Source organism: Uloborus diversus, chromosome 10 (genome assembly GCF_026930045.1).
Source record: "Uloborus diversus isolate 005 chromosome 10, Udiv.v.3.1, whole genome shotgun sequence".
NCBI classification, from domain to species: Eukaryota; Metazoa; Arthropoda; class Arachnida; order Araneae; family Uloboridae; genus Uloborus; species Uloborus diversus.
In genome coordinates, this window is record NC_072740.1 from 20,988,305 (window position 1) to 21,013,182 (window position 24,878).

Genomic DNA, 24,878 nt, shown 5'->3' on the forward strand with positions numbered 1-24,878 from the left:
ATGATTTTTTGGTTAAAAACATAATGTGCACTGATAACCTTGTTTTTACCACTTTTCAGACGTTCTGCTACCACCTTAAGCCGTTTTTTAAACAATAATTTTAACTCTTTATATATATTTTTTCTATTTTTAAAAATTGGGTTCAAGTGCCCCGCGCTGGGGCTATTTGGTCCCACTCAGCGAAAAAGCTGTAAAACAGGTGGTGGTATCAAGAAGGACCAATGATTTTGAAAATCATGGTCCGCTACAAATACTACAGGATGCCCAGGCTTGTTTGTGAACGATCTTTTAATTTCCTTTTTCGAGTTGATATACTTAAGTCAAAATGATGCCACTCTCTAAGACATTTCTCCGGAATTGATTGTATCTGGACACAATTGTAATTTTTCCTCTTAATAATCCGCATATTTCCTACTTCAAAGGGTTCTCTTTTACTTTCGTACCCCTTTCTTCCCCAGATCTGCAAGTTATCGGGTATAAATAGTAGCTAACCTCTTTATTTTAAAAGATTACAAACCTTACTTTAACATAATTTAGTGATGAAATGTGGTCAAGGGCTGCTTGAACGCTGGGTTCATGTAGGCCCATTTTAAGGCAACCAGTGCACTTTTACTAACTTATATTAGTTCTGTGTTAATTATATAGCTAAAACACTGATATTTTATTAAGAAATAAAATGCAAACATAAAACTATCTTTACTTTGAGGATATCAAATGTTCCCATGAAATTACATGTGAAAGTTTGCAGACACTAAAAACAACTGTTTAGACAACTTGCAATCATAACTTCAATCAGAAAAAGGCGGGAATAGCAGAAAGTTTGTTTCATGCTCCAGCCTCTGCCTAGTACTGCTACCTGTCATGCAGAAGGTTTTAAAAGTCTATACACTGAGTTTTATAGGACCAGGACGAATTTTAAACACTTTTTTTTCATGGGTTCAAGTAGCCCCCGGAGGCTCAAGTAACCGCAGTTTACGGTACTTTTATCTGGCTCGTCTCTTCAAAATTTTACTGTGGAAAAGGTCAATTATGCCGCGGGAAGTTAGAACGCAGTATCTGCAGAAATGAATTTTTGAAGTATTAGTAGAAACGCGTTTTGGATTCCAAAAAGGGAAACGTTTGAATATGATGTTCTTTTCGTGCTTAACTTTCAGCGGAAACTAAATAAACAATTTTATACACGAAAGCTAAGGCAGTGGTCCCCCCCCCCCTAAGGGCAAGGGCACAACCTCTAAATATCACGGAGACCCCCCAAAAGCAAGAGACCCCTCCTCAAAATGAGAAAAGTACCCCTCAAAACACCCTCCTAATAATTTCAATGGCGCAGTCCGCCCTGCGACCCCCCCCCCCCCGCACCTGGCTAAAGGTACAGAATGTGGCAAAAAAAAAAAAAAAAAAAAAAAAGAAAGAAAGAAAGAAAAAGAAAAATTTACTGACACTACGCTTTGCTTTTCCACGGCAGAATTATACAAAATCCTTATCATGCCGAAAAGCAACAGAAAACACACTCACATACATAAAAAGCTAGAGCTAGAAATAATGTGTCTGGGGACTCGCCTTGGGGTTTAGGGGACTCGCCAGAAAAAAAGATGGTTTGAAATCAATTAACGTTATATTTGCATTGTTTACGAAAAAAAAAAAAAAAAAAAAATCCGGTGACCCTTCCCTACCACTACACTTTTACAAGTACATGTAAATACATTTTTGTTAAAAACTAGGAGGGTCGACTTTAGCCCCTTAAATACCCCCCCCCCCCCACTGTGGTGGACCTGCTTTTATCATTAATAATAAGATAAAACTTAAGCTTAATCTTGATTTAAAGTTGTTCCTCTGGAAAAACCTTCCACTTTATAAGCTTGATAGTGGTTCTTAATTTTGGTGCACTCAAGTAAAGCAGGGTTGCCTATTTCCTCCAAGAGCGACGATGCTACCCTCCCCCACACCAATACCTTAAAGACCTCACAAAAACAAAAGCCCTCCACCCCAGATGAGAGAAAAATACCCTAAAAGCTTTAATGGCAAGCCTCTCCCCCTGGTAGTCACCCATGAGTAAAGAAATAACTTAAAACATCTTTCACGCGTTTTGGTGAAGGCCAAAAAATGGCAATGAGATGTCTTGTCAGATGCAGATCTTGAATTCGCGTCTTACCTACCATTTTTGAATAAAACTCGCTAAATTTGGCAACTTAACTTAAAATTTCGGCAAACTTTAAGACCTCATATTTCGATAACGGGTTTCACGAGGGCACGTAATTTTTGTGACATAAACATGTTTTACGATGCTCTTTCAAATGCTGCCAATTTCGATTTTTTTCGAATTTCCTTGATCGTGTGGTTTCCTGGTTAGTTTTATCACCGATTTAACTTTTTGTGATGAAAGAATAGACATGGATGAAATAGTACATAATCATTCAGACGCAAAATATAATTTTCGTAAAAATAATTGAAACATATTGACTGTATAATGAAACTGGCATGTGATGCAGCATGTGGAATGCTTTAAACAAATCGAGTTTAAGTGTTTTACATTCAAATTTTTATAATAGCAGAAATCAATATATTACCCTTAGTACAGAGAGACAATTTGAATTGGCATAAAATCTTATTGCTACATGACGATCTCTCATAGGATATAAATAAAAAAAATCATATCAAGGGTAGTTCTAGACATTTAATTTAACAAATTTTCAATTTCTAAAGTAAAAAAAAAAAATCAATATAGAAAAAATGCTCTTTTCAACCTATGTACTTTTTCTTTTTCTATAGAAAATGAGCAAATGTTCATAGATACATGCTTATTTTCAGCTGAAATGAGTCTACGTTTTGGCTCATGTTCGTAAATCACGTTATTTAAAATTAAAATTCGTGGTTAACATTGTGCGATACAAAAACAAAGAAAACACAAATAAAAAAAGAACGCATACAATACATGAAAACGTACAAAGAAAATACAAAAAGTTAAACAAAAGCTCATTCATATACGAAACAAATTCCGTAAGTTCAAATGTTAAAATCAAAAGTTTTTGATAATGAGAATAAGTCCCAACTGTGAATGATATGCAATAAAAATGACTAAACTGAAATATGAAAGTTAAATGAATCATTAATATGTCTACTTCACTATGTCTACGTTATTTCTCTTCGGTGACACTGGAGGTTCCACCTGGAGGCTGGAGTCTTTATCGACAACAGTGCGGGCCAAGTGACTTCTTTTTTCTCCCGTGTTCCTCATTGCTTTCCGAGAAGCATTTTCCCAACGACGGCGAGCCACGTTCGCAGAGGGTGGCGGTGGACTATCATCAACATCAGTAGACGATGAATGCTTTTCATCAGATTGCTCTTCATCTTGCTCCAGAACTATTGAACTTCGTCTGACAAATCTCAAGTGGTTACGAATTCTATGTCTGCGAGTACGCCCAGGGCCTTTGCGCTTAGCAGAGCCTTCTTGAATGATATTTGGTGATCCATGATCTACAGACAAGCTTCTTTTATCCTTACTGACTTGATCTTCACCTTGAACTCTCATATTTGCGAACAAAGCCTTGAACCCTGCCATGGCTGGATTACCTAACGATACATAGTTGTCGCTCAAAACATCAGGAAATGAGCAAGAACCGCCAACAGATGCACTTCTTTCTTTTCGGAAATCTTTCGTGGGAAGTTCTTCAAACATACGAACGTTGCTGAAATCTCGTTGCCATCTGTCAGTTGCTACAGGGAAATATCTAGTTTCTTCCTCGATTTCATTATCCTTTTCATCACAATAATAGGCTGCATTGATTGCTACATTTGCTGGCATACTAAGAGGCTCGTCAGATTGCTGATAAGTTGGATGGCGTCTTTGAAAGGACTCGAGAGGAATTATACTGCGACGATTCAAGCTTTCCGATGCAAAAGAATCCTGGATATCTTTTATCATGCTCTTGTGGGGTTCAGAGGAGTTCAAATTAAAATCTTGACAGAAATTTTGATTTACGTTTGAAAAGTTATGAATAGGATAGCTTCTAGGTAATGCAGAGTTTAATACTTCTTTTACCATGGTTTCTTCAAATGGGAATATTTCTCTTCTATTGACGCTTCCATTACTTCTATTGAAAGAATAAAATATCAGAAAGATTAATATCAGAAAAAAATCATAAATTGACTCAAATATTTGTTATTATATGTAGCCGACCCACTTTTTTTAGAATTTAGTAAAAGAGGAGGAGAACGAAATATCACTTAAATTGTACTGAGCCGGATATGAACACAAAAAGACAATTTTTTAAGTACGATTTTGTCGCAATTTGGTCCAATTTTAAGTGAATTGGTTTACAAATTTCCCAATTTTGGAGCAAAAAATCTTCTTACGTTTTTACTTTTCATGGCAATCGCAAAATCTAGCTTTCTTACTTAAAATAAACTTTGTTTAACGTTCGAATTTGATTTTAACCTTCGTAATCGTAATTAAAGTTCTAAGAATAAAAAAATCAAAGCTATTTTTTCCTGGCAGCTTTTTTAAATCTGTTTTGCTCATTTTCACGTTTTTACTTCCTTTTACGAAGTAAAGTGCTACTCACCTTGACAGCAGAACCAAAATTTTTGGAAGTCAGGAAATGAACAACTAAGTACTAATTGACGTTGCTATTAAAATCGATTACAAAGTAATTCTAGTTAACATTGAAATTTCTTACAAAAAGGCTACTTACCTCTTAAGCTTTTCGTTTTCTAAAGTGATAGTGCACATTCCTTCACAATCTGCTCTTCCTCCTGAGGAATTTGTTTGTCCTGCATGTCTTCCATGAGAATTAGTCGAGAAACTAACTGTCGCCGGTGGCAATACTCCACGATGGCGTTTCAGTTTGCCATGCTTGAATAAGTAAGCCCATGCATTCCTTGCTTCAGAATAGAGTAGACATCTTACTAAGAAGACTAGAAATCCTTGAAATGAGTTACAGATGCAGAACAAATACTGGAAAGCAACTTTTACTTTTCCAATGGCCAGTGTTCCAAAGACCCAAGTTATTCCAAGAAGAATCATGACTGTAAAAGCTCCGCGCACTTGAGATGTAGTCACAGCAGGTTGATTGTCCCCTGATGCATGTGCTAGACGAGGAGCAAATATAACCCTGGAGACTAAAACAAAGATCACAAAGTTTACCACAAGTATGGCGCAAGCAGGACCCAGGAACGTAGCATAATAGATCCATGGATCTTTAGAAGTCAGCATACATCTGAAAAAATAAAAATCACAAAATAACGACATTTCTCGTTGCTTAGTCACCATCTATAACCAGAAACTTTTTGCTAAAGAGTACTAATGTATAGCAGTAGAAATAACGTCAAAATGTGACTTAAAATGCGACTTTACGTTTGAGTACAGTTTTCGTTTAGAAGACATCTTTCTTAGGCCCCAGAAAAACGTTAGAAGTAAAAATCATTAATACATAAATCAAAATATATATTACCGTTAAAATGTGTAATCGGTTATTTCATAGAAAATAATTCTACGTTTTAGCTACGTATTTTATAGAATCACGATTACTTGATTGTTAAAGTATGCAACACTCGAAAGTTCTTTTAACCGATTTTAGCTGCTTTTAGTTAATTTCCACTCGATTATAGCTATTTTGCAAGGTCGTGTGTGTGTGCTTCATTCTGTTGCTTTTAAACGTAGAATTTAGGCCGTGTATTTATGTTAGCGTTTTGCAATTTGGATTATTAATAAATATTTTTGCAACCTGTTTTCAAGCAATGATATTTTCAGGAATGGGATAACTTATTTTTCGAGAGATTTCAGCTACTTATAATCGACTAATTTATTTAAAAAACTTTGATTTTTTTTATTTTGCACTTCAACGTTCTATCATTAGTTAGTTCATGGAATAACTAAATATAAATGGGGTTACTTAAAGATTCTGCCGTTGATGTAACCCCATAAGAAGAAGTCACTCGAATTTAGGTCCGGACTGTATTGGGGACATTCTATCCCATGGTCTGTGAATTTCTCTGCATCTAAGACGTCAGCAGTTCTCTGGGGACAAGCCCAACTTTGCAACCTTGTCTGAACCAGTACCGACATACCTTGTTGAGACGGCCCGCCTCAGGGCCAAAGTGATGCTCTAGCAACTCTCGATACTTAAATCCTGTGACCAAATCGTCAATAAATATCGGACTACTGACCCTCTTCGATGATATGACACATCACACTGTGACCTTTTGTGAATACATAGGTGTAACGACGTTGAGATGAGTATTTTTCATTCCCCAATGACATCGGTTTTATAGCATTATAACATTATAGTTGGGGACGGTAGGCATTTCAACAAACTTGTACATTAAATGCCATTCATATCTTTATTCAATAAAATGGGTTTCATATTTAAGCATGCTGTGTTTTTTATGCAGTAACGTAGTAATCGTTTACTTTCTATCATGTTTTTGGACCACCCTATATCTATTTCAACTTACTGATAAAAAAATGAAACTCTGCGTAACGGTCTTTTTTGCCGTAAAGACGATTTCTATGGCTAAATAAATTTAAGTTTAAGAGAAAAAAAAAGAACTTACACGTCCATGTTGCTGCAATACGAGCCAAATCTAAAGTAACCAGTCAGAGAAACTATAATCAATGGAATCCCTGGAAAAAAAGGAAGTAAAAATTTTTAATAAACAACGAAGAAATGTTTACTAATTTAACATTTCAAATTAAGAAAGGCATGTATTGGTAGAAGGAACGCATCTCTATTGTATACACTGCTTTTTCAGTTCTAGTAACTATTTTCGCAACCGTTAATTCTAGATGCCTATTTCCAATTACAAAAAGGTTCAAAATAAGACGCAGAGTTAGAATGTTTCAGAGAAAAAATATTAAGTAAAAAAAAAAAAAAATACGGAAACAACCTCCTTTCTAAAAAATAATACCAACACAAAAACCTGGAGACGTTTTTGACCAAAACCTCGAGGAGATATTAAAAGTTCAAAATTAGAAGAGACCGTGCAGAGGATGAGATTGGAACCTATTTCCCTTTCAGAGTAATGATATGTTGTGAAGGAAAAAAATTAAGTTTTTCCATGCTATTGAAACCTAAATACAAATATTATGCTTTGATGCGTAAAAGCACACTGCAAAAGTATGATGACAATGTTCAAGTTTGTTTAATGTTGCTACGGAACCTGTCTTAGCATTTAAAAAAAAAGCATATCAACCAAATTTTTGGCTTGAATCGTTTGATTTTCTAAGTTTTACCCGAATTCGTATGTCTAACAGCAAACATATTAACCAAATTCTAAATTTTGAGGAATCAAAAAGCAGGAGAAATTTCTCTTGGTGGCAGGAGGATTAAGCAGGAGCTGCAGAGATTAAGCAGGAAAGCAGGACCCTCCTGCCTAAAGTAATTACTGAGGGATCTACAAAAATAGATAATATTATTTATTCTGCAAGTGGGTACTGTAGATGAGAAACAAACTCGGGAACTTCTTTCTAAGTAAGTATTCAACTACTTTCCTTTCCAATTACTTTCCTTTTTAAGCCAAATTTAATGATTTGGTTCAATGGGTTGATATAGACTACGTAATAATCGATACGAAGAATGTTAATAATGATTTTTCTCTGCTGCTTCAAATCAATTAAAGGATGTTGAATTTGGAGGTACATATTTGTGAGATGCGAATAAATCTTGATATGGCATGCTTCTAAACAGTCCACTTCTCTCTCGGCGTCTAAGTGCGTTAAATGATTTGAAACAGACATAGTACTAACCGATACAATGCATTCAATTAACGTTGATCATTATTTTTCGTGTTCACCAAACAGTTCTACTCTTGGTCAAGTCTTTGTTCGAACCACCATTTAAAGCCATCTTCAACCGATTAGAATGCTGCAATCGGTGGTACGGGAGTCTCTAATTGCTTGGTGAATACGACAATATGGCAAGACTTTTTCAACTTCACTCACAAAAATCGCAAACGTCATTGTTCAAAAAAGAAAAGTACCCACTATCATTACTTTTTGCTAAACTTTTTTTTAAAATTTTGTATTTAACATTTTCTATCTTTAGATGATGCCATTACTTTTTCATAAATTATAATATTCTGGAAGTACTTGAAACAGTGCATTGTGAAATACTCACCCCAAGCGTATAAACATCTCTTAAGCATAAAATGCGTTTCTGACGATGCAAAGACTTGTACCAGTAGCTGATACATATTAACGGCTTCCACGCACATCCAGGAGAGCGATGTGAGGACAAGATAGTGAAGGGACAAAGCTATAGCAGCGCACAAGTGTCCTCCCATTTCAATATCGAAGGCTCCCAACAAAAACATGGCATTCATCAATAAGAGAGATAAGCATAAACATATTAAGATCTTTCCTGGGTGATCTCGGTTCAAGCATCTATACAGACAAAGACAAATATTAATACAAATATAATAAACAAAGGTAAGTATGTAAGTAATAAGATTATTAAGTAATAAGACAAATATAATAAACTGAGGTAAGTATTAAACATTCATCTTATGTCAATTTAACGAAACGATAGAAAAAACGAAAAAATAACACCCACCGAATTGTATAAATGACATTTAATGTGTATTAGATAATGTCGGTTTACAAACGTGTGGGTACTTTTGTCTTTTCGGCATTCGCCTCTTTTAACACACTGAAAATGATGGACAAATTTTGAAGAGTAAAATGCACCTAGCAGTTTTGTTCACCATTGCTCCTAACACAGTACAGTAATTTACTTAAACACAGAATGATGGAGCCACCAGTCATCCCCACCACTACAATTTGGACACGATTCTGAAGGGGAAGGAAATTTTCTGCATCTATGGTAAAATTCCTAACGACTGAACACAGGACTTTCGATTTACAGATTTAACAATCCCGTAGCCCACATGTATTCGATGGGTTTTATGTCTTCGGTCAATGAACACGCGTTCCTCCGATGTCCTAACTACCATGGTTCTAATGCTGTATGAAACATCATGGGAGTAAAACATCATGGGGTAGAACATAAAGAATATGTTGAAAAAAAAAACATAAGAAAATACTGCAATAAAATATTATACATGGATTAGCCCCTCATGTCTAGTTTCTCCTTCAGTTTTTTAAGACACTTAAAAGCAGTGGACATGAAGGCTGCTGAACGCTATTTTTTCTTACCTGCATTTTATTGGGTGAGGCAAAAAAATGCGACAAAATATACATTGAGCAAACTTTACCCCTAATGTGTTAAAAGTTAACACAAAATTATATTAAATACACTACTCGAAATTGAAAGTGCAACACCAAGAAGAACTAGTTCGGAAGGGATGAAATTTGGCAAAAAGACAAAGACAGCAAGGAACAATAGGTGATCTTTATATCGAACCGATATTCAGACTATAGAACGAGAACGATGTCGACTCACTAGGTTGTAGGAGAACCGTGAACGGCGATGCACGAAGAAACACGTCTAGGTACAGGTCAATAAGAGAACGGATGGTGTCCTGAGAGATGGATCTCCATTCCTGTTAACCATTTGTCAAAGTTCGTCCTCTGAACGAGCAAGGGACAGAGTTTGCAAACGGCTTCCATTCACATGTCACGCGTGTTCGATTGGTGACAGATCAGGAGAGTACGTTGGCCACAGAGGCATCTGTACACCTTGTAGAGAACGTTAGTAGTGAGAGCACTGTGGGGTCGGGCGTAATCCTGCTGAAACTTTACATTGCACAACCGCTGAAGATAATAGATTAACATCGGCCGCAGCACATTCTGTATGTATAGTTCGGCCGTCATAGTGCCCTGAATACGAACTAGAGGTGACGCAGTATCATACGCAATAGTACCCCAAACCATAATAGTTCACTGTCGAGCGGTGAGGCGCTCATCCACAGTTGCTGCCGGATTAGACCTGTCTCCACGTCGACGCCACATTCGTATTCGGCTACTACCACTGGACAAACAGAAACATGACTCATCTAAGAACACGACGTACCGCCATTCCGTCATCCAAGTTGCTCTAGTACGTCACCAACCCAAGCGTTGACGTCTATGCTTGTGGGGTCAACGGCAGTCTTCCTAACGGACGCGGTGAGTGCAGACCACTTGCAACCAAACGACCGGACAGGGTTCTGGTCGATATGGAAACATCCAAGTTCTGTTGCACATACATCAGAATGGAAGTACACGTGGTCTGCCGGGCTGTTACCGCTTGTCGGCGGATACGTCGATCCACGCGCGCTGACGTCACTCTGGCTGCCCCTGCACCCCTCAAACTTACCACATTTCCTTGTTCCGACCATCTTCGCTACAGCCGATGCACCGTGGACGCATCCATGTTGGTATCAGCTGCGATTTGACGTAAGAACAAACCTATCCTTCTCAGCCCGATCACCAGATCCCTCGTAAAATCGTCTGTCTATGTCTGCTGGAAGTGCCTCCGTTGACGGCGGCCTCACATTCTCTCCTATTACACGTATTCTCCGAGAAAAAAAATACAAAATTTGTTTTGATGATTAGTCTGGCAGAAATAACAGCAAGAATATTGCCCATTCTACACGTTCCTTCTATTTTATCTTACTTCACATGCGTTGGAGAACTGTACATCTCACATCATTTGCATAACACTGTGACGTGCGTCTACCCTGAAATTTGCATAAATTTCTGTCCACGCCATCTTGGTATTGCATTTTCAGTTTCTAACAGTGTATAATCATAAGCATTAGGAGAGTGCGTAAAAATTGTTCTCGTGATTTTTACAAAATTAAAATTTTAAATTGATATGCGCAACAACATGATTCCTAATTTCACTTAAAAATTTTGGAAGAATGCGTATTTAAAACTGTAGCTTAAATAGAGGCCTGATAAGGAACCCCGTGTATACATTTTTTTATATTAAAAGTTTCACTCTTAATTGGTGTCAAGATGAAAATTACCCTAGCAAATGTAACCAAACTTGGTAATCCAATCTAAGCAGAGATGGTTTTAAAATTAAGGTCATAATGAGCTACAACGATCTTCGGTAGATTAAAAAATTAATGCTTTTGTCATTAAAATGAAAAATTTAAAACCGTAAAATTTCGAAAGCAAAGTCGAGGCTTGTTTTCACATGTAAGAGATGACGTTTGTTTAAATCTTACCGGAGATCAATAGCGAATACCGTAAAAGAGGGTGTCTTTGTCATGATCAGATTGATTGTGGAGTTTCTTTTTTGACAAGTTTAAACAGTGCTCTACTTTTTTGCTTTCTACAGTGCAAAAAATGATTGTGTACTAGAAGCAATCGTTCCAAGCCCAGTAGCAAGAACAAAAGAGGCGCGATATTTAAACTATTTAAAGAACGTCGCGTGTAAAAATGTATTATTTTAGACCCGACAAATAATGAGACTTACCATGTTCAAAGTACGGCTATAGAGCTATTATGAGTCTGTTTATGTACCGTGTTAGAAATAAGAGTTTAAATCTAGGCACCACATGATGGAGCCTAGTATAAGTTTCTAGTCGTCAAAACGAACAACCTAGGTAACATTTTCAATGAATCAAATGTATGTATCCAAAATATAATTTCTTTTAAAACTAAAAACACTGCCGATATGCATTGCTTTATGCTATACACTGTCGATAGCATATTTGTAAAATATACAAAAGGAAAATAGTTTTTAATGACAAAAGTGATTGCATTTGAAAACTACTTTTGCAAGTTTATTCTTCGGGTCAATCACGGGTCTTAATCAAAATATGTAAGGAAAGAAAAGCTTCAATGTGATATAAAACTGTAGGCGTCAGACTTGGCACTTAGGTCTGGAAATCTAGGGCGTCAAATCAATATTTTTGTTTACAAAATGCGACTATCGAAAACTTATTTCTAACGCTGTATCTATCAAACCTGAAACAATTCGGGACCTTCAACGACAAACTTTATCTTTACAACCAATCTCATTAACTACCTGTCTCTAAAGCTTGACCACGGAGAGATGGCGGATGAACTGCAAGCGAAAACGGACCGCTTCATTTTGTAATAGGTAGAATCGGCGAGAACGCACAAGCAGTTAAGTCTCGCTTTTTTGCAGATCCTACCTATTACAAAATGAAGCGGCCCGTTTCTACTTCAAGTTCACGCGCCATCTCTCTGTAGTCAAGCTTTAGCCACAGCAATTTGGACATGTATTTTTTATGAGCATTTATGTTTTTCTTCTGTGAAAACTTGTTCGGCTTAAATGTGATTGGAAAAAAATTCTTAATGAAATGACAAGAATCTAACAGCATTTCAGAAAATGGTCATCAACCGTCAACTTACCCGAACAGTGAATAAGTGAGCAACGTCAGACTGAGACCAACAATTGATAATCCACTTCCAGTGTAGGATATTATTGAGAGAACTGTATGATGTCGTTCGTTTACTTTGGAAGACGGCATGACATCCTAGAAATAGTTTCAAAAAATATTATTTCCAGAGAGGGTGGTATATGAACTAAGCGTGACTTAACAAAAAGAAAATATCAGATAAAGAAGGATACTGTGTGAGATATTATGATTATTCTTAAGTACCTCAAAAGTGGCACAGCGAAGGGAGGGGGATGTTGGAGGTGAAAACACCCCCCAGAGTTATTGGATTTAACAAAATTCTAATAGAGTAGTTTTTGCATATGAAAGTGCTCTTTTGATTAAAAAAAAACCTTCAGCAGGTATTTTTGATCAAAAAATCCCCTTCAGAAGGTATTTTTGATCACCCCCTCCCTCCCAGAAGGTATTCAGAAGGTATTTTTCATCAAAAAACCTCCTCTAGAAGGTATTTCTCATCAAAAAAAACTTCCAGAAGGTGTTTTTGATCGAAAAATCCCCTCCAGAATGCATTTCTCGTCAAAAAAACCTTCAGAAGGTATTTTTGATCCCCCCCCCTCCAGAAGGTATTTCTGGCTGCGCTAGTGACCTCGAATGATTGCATCAACCCCCTTTAGCTCCAGATGTCGTTGGGCTACTATTGATCATTGAACCAATAATTCATTGGAAATGTTTAAGAGGTGTAATGCTCAGCTTAAACTCGATTAAATGATTAGGTATAAAATCATAAAATCACAGCGTTTAAGGAAATTTTATCACAAATCCTAAAAAGATCAATTATTTATTACTTGCAAAACTTTCTGTTAAGATTTTAATTGCAATATTATTTTCTTCCAACTCGATTTTTTAGAAAACAACCAAAATTTCAGTTCATTTTCTCCTTTGTCAAAAGGATGCATCATTGTCTTGTTTATTTTTCCTTACGTAAATTGACTACTTCCAGCACATATTTTTAAGCACTAAAAACCTCGTTTTCACATTCAAACCGCAACGGTTTGGTGCCATTGAAATTGGTTAAGGAAAAACTAGTATTACAAAATCTGGAAAGAGAACTCAATATATCTTGAAGAAAATGTTATTATAATAGAAATAGTTGTTAGAATAGTTTTAACTGAAATAATCAATATCGCTATTTCTTGTTAGATTTAGTTCAAAACAAAGCAAGGAGAGAAATAAGTGATTAATAGTTACAGAGAAAACAATACCGAAAAATTGTGTTTCCTATTTCAAGCCAAAGCATTCTCAGTTTTAGTAGGCTTTTTGAAGAAATAATCGAGTTTAAAGATAATTGTTCGGGTCTATGAAAGGTTAATAAGTTAAATTTGAAATAGTAATAGGTTTTTGAGCAATCTAGTGTCATTATGTCAAAAACAATTCACAGCAAAATTTAGTATGTGTATTATCAAGTCCAAACATTTACAGAAATAGCTTATCAGAATTCATTAGGAAATACTAATTTATAGATATATAGCAGTAATAATGATTAACAGCAATAATTATTGAACTTGATTATTTTGTAAAAAAGTTGAAGGATCTAAGCAATTCCGACTTACCAAAAGTACTGAAAAAGCTGTCATGTGAGATGACTGACAAATCACTTTACCCGCAGTATAGTTGGTAATTATCCCATCGGTAGACCAGAAGCGTTCTAAGAAAAGAAGTTTTTAAATTGTAGTGACATTTAATTTTTCAAACAAAAAAATAAATTATTCTTCATGCTTGAAGTGAAATAGAATTGGTACAAAAATCGTATTGATAATTCTGTACATCAGAGCCAGACTAACTAAGTCACATTATTGCTACTTTGCAGGAGAGCGAGAAAACTTTCGTCTAGTCATGCAAAGGAAGGGGCTCGTGTTCTTTTATGCTGGTAAACAACTACTATATAGGATTTTTCTTTTTCCTTTTTTTAAAATAGAATAGCGTTGTGTTGACTCGATGCGGAATAAGATTCTACATATAAAGCAGTAATAAACCTGAAAATCGCCATTTTTGGACTTGCGTTAGTTTGGCTCTGAGGTACAGAATTCAGACTAAAAAATGTTGGATAGTTTTTCTAACTTCAGCTTCTGATTGTAATTGTAAATCACTCAGTTTTTGTTTAAGAGAAAGTGAGTTGACGAATTTCAGAATCTTTTAAGGATTTCAAATTGCTAAAAAATGTTTAATTGATTAAAAGGTTTAGTTTTCAGTATTTATGCAGTTGCCAGCTTAAGGCGATCAATCGCGTTTGTTTTAAGAAAAGAGCGATTTTCATAAAGCGATAAGGAATCAAATTTTGTAGTTTATACTAACAAAGAATGCACATTCTGAACCAGGGAAGTGCATAACTGATGGCAAAAGTATATTCTTATCTTTATATCTAGCACTATTATAATATTTTAATACATAAATAACGGCACATTAGTAACAATAATTACATTACAATCGAAAACCAATTTAAGAGGGTACGGAAAAAAACCACAATAAAACAAAAACAATCCTTGCATCAAGGATTGTTGGGGGTACTAAAAAGACATGACGCAAAAGGGGAGAGAACTAATTTAATTTTCAATCAGAGTTAAAAATTGAAGACCTGGGTGCAAGAAGGGGTTAGCTTCACATTTAAAAATCTTTCAGGAATCACACACAATAAATAAATAACTTAATAAATAAATGAAAATAAATGAACATTTGAAATATTCATTTTAAAACAATTCGCCTTTACATTCCATATTAAATTAGAGCTTGCCGCTATGAAAACAACTTTGATGATATTTTAATAAAATATAATGTGACTTAGGTATAATTAATTGTTAAGTATACTGGAGCTGTCCCATTTTTGCAAATTTTTCAAGTGCACAAAATAATCCAAATTAATTTTGGATTTTAAGTAATGAACTAAACAAGTTTGGTTCTAGTAAGAAAGCAATTCTCGCCTTGAATGATTACCACTTTTAGTTTAAAACTGATACAACAAATAGGTAACTTCTTTCTTTACTTTTTCCTGAAACATAGCCAGTTACAGCTCCTTTTCTTTAATAATTTATGATTTATCAAATGTTGCTTGGAGATGTCACTTTCTTGCAAAGAATAAAAAATAACAGTTTTCTATATATATTTCAATGTAAAACACAAAACCAGACAAAAATTGGAGCTGTCCTCTTCTTGCACCGAAGTCTTCAACTGCATTAAAACTGCCAGAAGATTTGTGGCACCATCAACTTGTCAGTAAAAGTGCTTGTATTCCAATTCGGGAGTTCGAAAAAAAAAAAAAAAAGTTTTTATATTTGGGAAAGTGCCTTCATCTTTGAGGCAAACTGAATCGATTATTTCAGAAAGGGCATAAGTCACATTTTTTTCAAAATTGAGTTAGCTGTTGTTTTCCCATATTTGTATCTAGAGACATCGACCAGTGTAGCAGGGAAGTCAACCCTTGTACAACAAAGCACTTTACTTAAATGTATTATTTTTCGTTTACTGCAGAAAGGGCATAAGTCTCGGACTTATGCCCTTCTTTCTGCACTAAAGGCGAAGGAAGAAAGAGTAAGACACAACGGCAGGATCATAGAAGAACTAGATTTTTTAGCATAATGAAGTAAAAGCAAATACTATTTCCTTTGATCTAGCATAATTTTGGTAATGGTAGGTTCGTCAGTTCGGGGGATTAGGGGGGGGGGGGATTCGAAATCATGGAATAGGAATGAAATTCGCTAATTTATCAGGGCTTTTATTGACATCACTCTAGGAACTGCGGAAAAACTGCTTTCAGTGAGATATACGATGGTCAAAATAAGAACAACATTGCAGGAGACTTTTTCTGGAAATAACACTAAAGAAATTTAACAAGATTGCTGACGACTTTCCTCTGAGAGGACACTTGTTTGTCCTTTGCGACCGGGATTTTAGGACAGTAAAACAAATGTTAAACAAATATGACAGATTATTACCATGTGAAATCCAATCTCTTATAAGTGAAATTCTGAAACTACATCAAGATTCACCGTCCCATCTGTTGAAAACAATGAAATCAGTAACTGCTAAAACAGGTGCCCTTCATTTTTTAAGAGGACTTATCTCCCAAGTTGAGATTTTGGAAAAATATTCTACTGGGCGACAAATGTTTTCAACTATCAACATTCATGATGTTTAAAAATTCGATAAAACATCAAAGGAACAGTTTCAGGCAAGCTATTTTATAGACGATATTGCAAAGTAACTCTCGTCGGCTGAACTACCTTTGCCAATATTGAGTATAAAGGGAAAATTTTCATATTGCTGGAAGAAATAACAAATATCAAGTTGATTATTCAGTGCAATTTTGAACATAGTCATACTAATGCGTATGTACATCGAACTTAGTACCCAAAACTAGACAAGAGAAGAATAGAAAAAAAGATTTCCATGGAGGATGTATTTGATTAATATGAATATATTTAAACTTTTGCTTTTTATCTCAGTTTGTTAGTTTTTGTATTTTTAAATTTTTTTACACCAGACTTTATTATTTCACTAAAACAAAACGAGAGAAAAAGGAAAATACACGATGCATGTTCTTAAGATAATGAATTTATATATACGGACTTCACTAATTATTTTTGTCACTTTGTGTACTATTTTTTACTATCATAAATCAGTTTGAAACAAGTCTATTTCACTTGATTTACATTTTCATCACATTAAACTTGTCTTTCAGGATATTTATTGCAGAAAGGGCATAAGTCCAAATTTAAAAAAAAATTTTAAAATTAACTTCAGTGGCGAAACGAAACGTAATTTAAAGTGAGGTAATGATCCTACTTGTGGCTAGATTAGTCATAAAAACTTTCGTAGAATTTAGTTCATTTCTGAATGAAATAACCACTTTTTATTGATTCCTGAAAAGTTGCATCAGTTGGACTTATGCAATTTCTGAAATAATCGGTTCAACTATGTTTTACTCTTAATACACTGGTTCCCACCCGGTGGTCTGTGTGAGCCTCGATGGTCCGCGGAAGAGTCCGATGACTACTTTATATTCTCCCGAGTAAGTGAAAATAATGACTTTTGTTAATATTCAGTAAATACATTCGTCCTGATGAATATCAGACATACAGGGTGTTCCGTTTTAACCTGCAAGACCTTTATTTTCGCAACCATCAGTCCTAGATGAATACTTCCAGTTGCAAAAATGTTCAAAATCAAATGCAGAGTAAAGATATTGAAAGTTAAATGAAAAAATAAAAATTGTCAAAAAATAACAAAATTCAACTTTTTATACGGACCCCAGGTCTCCTAACTAATATTTAGGGAAGTAATCTCCATTGAAAAATTATTCCAACACAAAAATTTTGAAATTAGTACGACCAATTTTCTCCGAGATATGAAACGCAGCGTTTTGTGAGGGAAAATATAGCGGTTTACAAGTGTTTAAAATTATATGTGTGTATAGAGTGTGATTTTTCAAATTGTTCGAGGTTTTGTAGTGTGTTTTTGCGTATCACGGCATAACATTTGCATTCATTTTTGAATAGCAATGAAAAATATGAATACCTGGTTTTCTTACTTTGACGACCTGTCATTCTTCTGAAAGGGCGATAAGTTAAAATCTCATCTTCTGTATGGTCCCTTAAAGATTTGAACTGGAATATCTCCTTGAGTTTTGGTCGCACAACTGTCAAGTTTTTTGTGTCAGTAATAGTTTTCAATGGAGATCATTTCTCTAAATATTAGTTAGTGGACCTAGGGCCCGAATAAAAAGTTAAATTTTGTACTTTTTGACGCATTTTTTTTTTTTTTTTTGTTTGCTTCAAACTTTCAATATCTTAACTCTGCATCTGATTTTTAACATTTTTGCAGTTGGAAGTATACATCTAGGACTAACGGTTGCGAAAATAAAGGTCTTGCAGGTTAAAACGGAACACCCTGTATATATTTAGCATAATTATTAAAACATGCAGTAGCATTAATAATAATACTTTTTGTATCATGTAGAAAACGAGGTTTCAACAACATTATGACAGATGAACACTTCAGTGCTAGGTCTGCGGCGTCGCCCAAAACTCTACAGTCAGTGATCACTGTGCTGCTAATTATAATACAGTTAACTCCCGATTATCCGCGGAACAGAGTGGCAGGGTAACCGTAAATAAGCGAATTTCGCGGATAATACGCAAAATAGGTAAAAAAACGATTCTAGTGTGTGCAATACATTAAAAAATCAATAACATTTGCTTACATTTTAACTATAGCTAAAAATGATAACTGTGCATGCAAAAGCTAAGCAAGGATTGATCATAATTTCAACCGGATTACACACATATGCGAACAAATCGTGAAAACAGATGAACTAAACTATATCAAGTTAGGTTATACTACAAAAGGGAGGGGGTTTGGTTCGAACAAAACTGGTATGGTCACTCGTTTCACGTGTAAGCAGTGTAGGTCTGAAAAGCAGTAAGTAGTGCAGAGCTAAAGCAGTAAGTAGTGCAGATCTAAAGTAGTAAGTTGTGCAGATCTAAAGCAGTAAGTTGTGCAGATCTAAAGCAGTAAGTAGTGCAGATCTAAAGCCATAAGTAGTGTAGATTTAAAAATCAGTTTTTAGAACAGATCTAAAACAGCAAGTAGTGTAGAGGTAAACACCAGGTTTCAACTATAGTCAGGTTTCGGTGACCTTTGGAAGGTTTGATATCATTCGAAGTTAGGGAAGAAAGAAATAAGAATGTCTACAAACAGATTTTTCACATGTGAAGTTAAAATGGGTGCATTTATCTACTTTGAGTTAATCATCGCCGATTTTTTTTTCTTTGAAAGTGCGAAACACTGCGGATGTGCTGCCCGCGGATAATCGAGATTTTAGAGTTCTTTCTGTAATATTAGTAAGTTTGTTTTTGAAAAATTATAATCACCTTTGAGTTTGGTTACAGCTGATTGATGTATTTAATAATCAGCGGCTCTCCGAAAGTAAACCTTTAGGAAGATGGAAATTCTCACTTTGCCGAGTGGAACTCCAAATTTTGGCGAATGATAAAACACAGGTGTGTACACATAAGTTCATTTGATGATTATGGACTTTCGGGAATTAAAAAAATATTAATATTGCCATTCTATCCCTAAATTTGCCGAATAAGGAATTTTTGGGAGGTCACAGTGACCTCCCATTGGAGCACCCCTGGTAATAATATAATGGGTGGACAGTAGTAGTTTCCTTTTCAGGCTGAGTGGATCACAGACATCTATGGGTTGAGAACCAGTCTTAATAACAAGTAAACTTATAATTAATTATATGCTGACATAATAAACTGGTACAATTAAAGAAAGTAAATTATGTCCGATAGATATAATGCCTAGAGTTGATGCACAATTTAAAAATAAAAAGCAGAAGGTACTGAAATTTATGTTAATGAAACTCTACCTTCCGAGTCCCAGTAAACACAGACAGGCTTCCTATCAGTCTCCATAGGCAGAATGTAGATTAGAGGTTTGTTAAGATTTTTTATCGACACATTTCCGACGCTTATTTGAAGTACAGGAGTTTCTGAAAATAAATAAAATGATAGTGCATTTTATGGAAAAAATAACTGCACAAATACAGGGAAGTAAACAGGAAAATGCAAAAAATTGCTTGCAAGTATTTCGATGTTAGAAGGAATATCTTTTTTTAAATGTACTCTAAAGACGGAAGAGGGTCATTCCAGTTAAGTGGATGAACTTCATCCAGAAGCTCACATATTTATGCAATATCAAAGATTTTTTTTTTTTTTGGGAATCTTAAATAAATTCAGCAATTAATGTATTATCACATTGCCTCAGTTCAAATCATAGATTAAGAATTTTTTAAATACACTATCTAGTTATACTATATCAGCGGTTCCCAACCTTTTTCCCCTTGAGAACCACTTCCAAAATCCGAAAGAATTTAGCGAACCCATTGAGCAGTAAGTCATAAGTAACAGGCAAAAACACAAACACACACAATAGAAGTTAAGATAATTTCATATATAAGATGAACGAATACATAAAAGCAAAATATAGAAGTACATACATTAATGTGATGGCTAGAATATGAATTAAAAACAAATTCAAATTTAGTGATTATAATTTGTTGAGCTTCGATCATCTTTGAAAAAAATGGGATATTTGGGAAACAAAGAAGCTCATACTAGTTTGGCTCAAATATTTGACAGTTTCTACCGCACAATAGATTCAACATTTAATTTCTCTTTGTATTGATCTCTGGGTATGTCAAAAATCCTTCTACACATAGAAACATTGTCTAAATGGTAATAAATTTTAAAATGTCTTTTACTACCACGACAGTACGTTTGCAAAAGCGAATTTACCATGTCACAATTCTCGTAATTGAGAGGGTCCCCCATGGACACGCCTTATGGGGACCTTGAAAGGTATCCAAAAAAGGATCGTGAAAAGTGTGTGATGTAGCTTTGTTCATCTTTAAGGAGCTCCAAAACAACATCGCGACAGCCGCAGAATCTCTAAATACGCCATTGCACAATGTACATTAATCTGTAACGTTAAACCAGACGTCGATTAAACAATATTCTTTAAAAATAACTTTTAGAAAACTGTCTGAAGTTAACTAAATCATCTTTTTACTTTCAGTAAAATTAGGTAGGTCTCTAAATTTGCCTTCTAGAAAAATACAACGAGTCCAGCTGTTTGAAAGATTACACTGTGCGCATACATAAATCGTTTGAGTATTGAACAATTTTCTTCTCGGTTACTAAAAGTGCGGAATAAAATACGTACATCGAAAAACAATAGAAACGCAAAACTATAATTATTACACCAAAAATTTTTTTTTTCAAAACAATATTTTTAAGCTCACTTCTTACAATTGAAATTTTCTGCACAAATTTTATGAACCCCTTTTTACATACAGCACAAATTTTGTCGCACTCAAATGGTAAAGAAACTAAGAACCGAAAATTAACTAAAGATATTAAGAAGACGCTTGCGTGTGGTCCATGTAATGTTTCCATCAAGTTTAATCGATGTTCTTGAGCTACTGAGAAAACCAAAGCATTCGTAATATTTCATCTGAATACATTGTATATTCAAAAGCCGAATTTTTTCGTCATGGTATCAATTCTATCATTCACAACGAAAGAGGTAAAACTCTCGCCTTGTAATGACAGACTTAATTCTTTAGGTGTGAAATACAGGGTGTCTAGCAAAGGACTCCCTGGTTTCGAAATTAAATATCTCGAAAACAAAGTACGATATTGGAATAAAATAAACGGTATGTTTATTGTGAAACCCATAAAAATCATATACAGGAACTTGTAAATTAGTTTTAAAAAGTTCCAACAGGTGGCGCTGCACGCTGTAATTGCAATAAAAGTCGCCATAAATAGTGCGGCGAAGAGGTTGGACGATAATTTCTAGCGTATATGTAAGCATATCTGGGAGACTAAACAACTGCTGAAACAACTAACCTCTTCGCAGCACTATTTATGGCGACTTTTATTGCAATTACATTGTGCAGCGCCACCTGTTGGCAGTTTTTAGTTTAGTCTCCCAGATATGCTTACATATACGCTAGAAATTATCGTCCAACCTCTTCGCAGCACTATTTATGGCGACCTTTATTGCAATTACAGAGTGCAGCGCCACCTGTTGGAACTTTTTAAAACTAATTTATAAGTTCCTGTATATAATTTTTAAGGGTTTCACAGTAAACATACCGTTTATTTTATTCCAATATCATCCTTTGTTTCGGAGATATTTAATTTTGAAACCAGGGAGTCCTTTGCTGGACACCCTGTATGTCAGAAAGTAGGCATACATGAAAGTAACATTGTTATGAAAAGAATATCAAATGTCCCAGAGACAAATTAATAAATGATGAATGAAAACCCACTTGGACTTAAGACTTCATCTTAAACAAGCATGTTTAAATTCAGCCATGACAATATTATTTTGGCGAAACCCCAGGGGTTCGCGAACCAACGGTTGGAAACCGATGTACTATATCAATGTTTCAGGGCCGTAGTGGAAATCTAGGCAATGACAGAGATCAAGTTTTGACCAAAAATGCGAGTTTTCTGGGAGGATGATGTATCAGTGTTAGTCTCGTTGTCTCACTACATGCACGTGGCCTTTGTTAGAACTGTTTGGAACTGGAATAATTTTTGCTGAAAAAAAAAAAAAAAAGAAAAAACAAATGTGAACCAAATGATTTTTCCCAAATATTTTTCGGCGATCGAAATGTAAATAACTCTCTACTGACTTCAAGTTAACCCAAATTCTTACAGGACATGGGAATTCTAAAAGTTATGTTTCAATTTAATTTGATTAATGATATTTGTTCTTGGATACAGGAAGCTGAAACTGTAGAACATGTTTTATTGCTTTGTAATTATTATTCAGGTAAGATAAAATTAAAAAAAAAAAAAAAGACTAGAAACAGGTGGGTTGTTGGCCTCCTAGTTTGTCTTTACTTGTTGAAATCTTAAAAAACCTTAAAATTTTTCGAAGGTATATTTGTTATTTAAATTTGAAAGCTGTTTATTCATTCTGTATATAACCTTCTTGAATGCTTGTGTTTTCATTATTGGTACTTTCATATGTATGGGCTGATACCTCCTGGTTTATCACTGTTGGAAAAAGCTTTGAAAACCGTAAAAAGTTTATTTTCGCAATTTTTTTTTGTTACTTTAATTGTTAACTGTATATTTCTATTTCTAACATCTTCTTACATGTTTTTTTATTCTACAAAGTTGCAAAAATATATATGTGCTGTTTACTACGTGGGGAGTTAATTTGTCAATGTTATAAATATTTTCTAAAAAAATGTATTATTAAAGATGTTCTTCATCAAACATGTTCTTCATTCTATGCCATTAAAATTTGCTCTTGTCTGTCTGTTGTCTGTTTCTCCGAATATTTTTTCCTGCCTGTCTGTCTGTCCGAAGACAGACTGTTATTCCATAGAATTTTCCACTGAATTTGAAAGCAACTCATTAAACTGTAACTTGTATCTTCAGTTACGGTTTAATATTATAGAAGATGGGCAATAAACACAAATCTGTAAATTCAATGAAAAACTGCGCATGTTTTAAACTAAACAGTCTTCTGGATTTTTTTTGAAAAGCTTAAATTTAGTATCGCTCCCTTGAATTTAGGAAAAAAGTCTACTTACTGTAATTTACATTTTGAGGTAATGGTTTGAAGTCATTTGACTTATCCTCATCAAAAGCAGACTCTGTAGAAGACGGAGTGGTTTTTGGCTTGGATTGAAAAAGTATATCATTGTAATACACAACGAATTTAACTCGAACATTTTTCTCGAGTTGTCGATGAGCTTCTTGTAATGCTTCTTTCGGAACGAAAACTTGCACCACCTATGAGAGAAAACAATGTGACTAAAAAAACTAGCAAATAGTTCGCCTCGGATAGTATGAACTTTGACTTTGAGAGTGCTTATTTCTTCTTGGGAAACTTCCTGAAAAGGGGAAGGGTTATTGGCACCTAAGCTGGCTTACTATATAAATACTACTGCGAAGGTAAATCAACTTATCAGCACCAATAATACCTCCCTCTTCAGTGAACTCCCTAAGATATAAGTGCTCTCAAACAAATATCGGCCGTACGATTACGACAAACGCTGCCATTTCATCGTAATTGGGAATCATCAATTTAGAATAGACATAGCCAAGCTGGAGGCCGATGACGTTTATTATTACCTTTATTATTACTCTCTAACAGCTTGTCACTCTTAAAGTCTAACCTGTGCCGAACAATACTTATACACTTAAGGTTACTTATAGTGTGGCTCTGATAAGTTAACTTCCGATGGGCCGAAGCTTGGACAATACCAATTTCTAACATAGGGATGAGGTGAGTCGTTACTTCTTTTGTCAATCAGGGTTTCGATAACTATTTTTGACGTTGTACAAAACATAAACGAGCCTGTTCAAGGCCAAACATATTTTTTATCAGAGTTAGACTATGCATGAATTTATTGAAGAACTACCTTTTCTTAAGTTTATTTTTTCGAAGAAATGAATAACTAAGTAAAAGTATTATTTGCAAACAAGAAAGAGGAAGACAGATGAAATTCATCGAGCAAGTTACATTGAAAACCAAACTAAAGGGAAATAAATTAGGAAATCAAATTAAAGTTGAAATCATAAGAAAGTTGGTGGAAAATTAATGGAGTCAGTCACGTTGCACACAAAAAAGGTCTCGATACGTATATACTCAGTACTCATGCGTTCTTTGCTTATTGTTTTATTTGCTCTATTTCTTTAGTTAAAAAATTATGTAAAAAACGAATGAAATAAAAACATGTCTTATCATGCAGGTGAGGGTAGATTCTTTGTTTAATCAGGATTTTAGCAAATCTTAACACATTTATAAAAATAATTTTAATATTTTACTATTATAAAAGCCAGAAGCATACATGTATGTTTTCATGTTTTTGCATAAAGACAAAGACATTCGATTGAGTTTCGTTGAACTTGGTACAAAGTTACTTCAAATCACACACTTTCATGATACAGTGCACCTTAAAGCTTGAAGTGAATTTTCTAAAATTCGATTTTTCTTCTTTTTTTTAAACTTTGATTAAGGAAAACTTTCAATTA

General features: G+C 34.8%; 1 protein-coding gene across 1 annotated transcript in view; it reads right to left on the reverse strand.

Moving 5' to 3' along the window:
- Window positions 1-3,112: 3,112 nt before the first annotated feature.
- Window positions 3,113-24,878, reverse strand: part of LOC129231681 (cadherin EGF LAG seven-pass G-type receptor 3-like) — a 153,168-nt gene continuing 131,402 nt past the window's right edge. The window contains exons 11-18 of the mRNA XM_054866044.1: window positions 23,432-23,633; window positions 19,682-19,804; window positions 13,863-13,957; window positions 12,266-12,390; window positions 8,112-8,377; window positions 6,550-6,619; window positions 4,689-5,213; window positions 3,113-4,088 (exon numbers count right to left, since the gene is read on the reverse strand). Of these exons, the coding sequence (XP_054722019.1) occupies window positions 3,113-4,088; window positions 4,689-5,213; window positions 6,550-6,619; window positions 8,112-8,377; window positions 12,266-12,390; window positions 13,863-13,957; window positions 19,682-19,804; window positions 23,432-23,633 (2,382 nt within the window). The remainder of the gene's footprint in view (window positions 4,089-4,688; window positions 5,214-6,549; window positions 6,620-8,111; window positions 8,378-12,265; window positions 12,391-13,862; window positions 13,958-19,681; window positions 19,805-23,431; window positions 23,634-24,878) is intronic.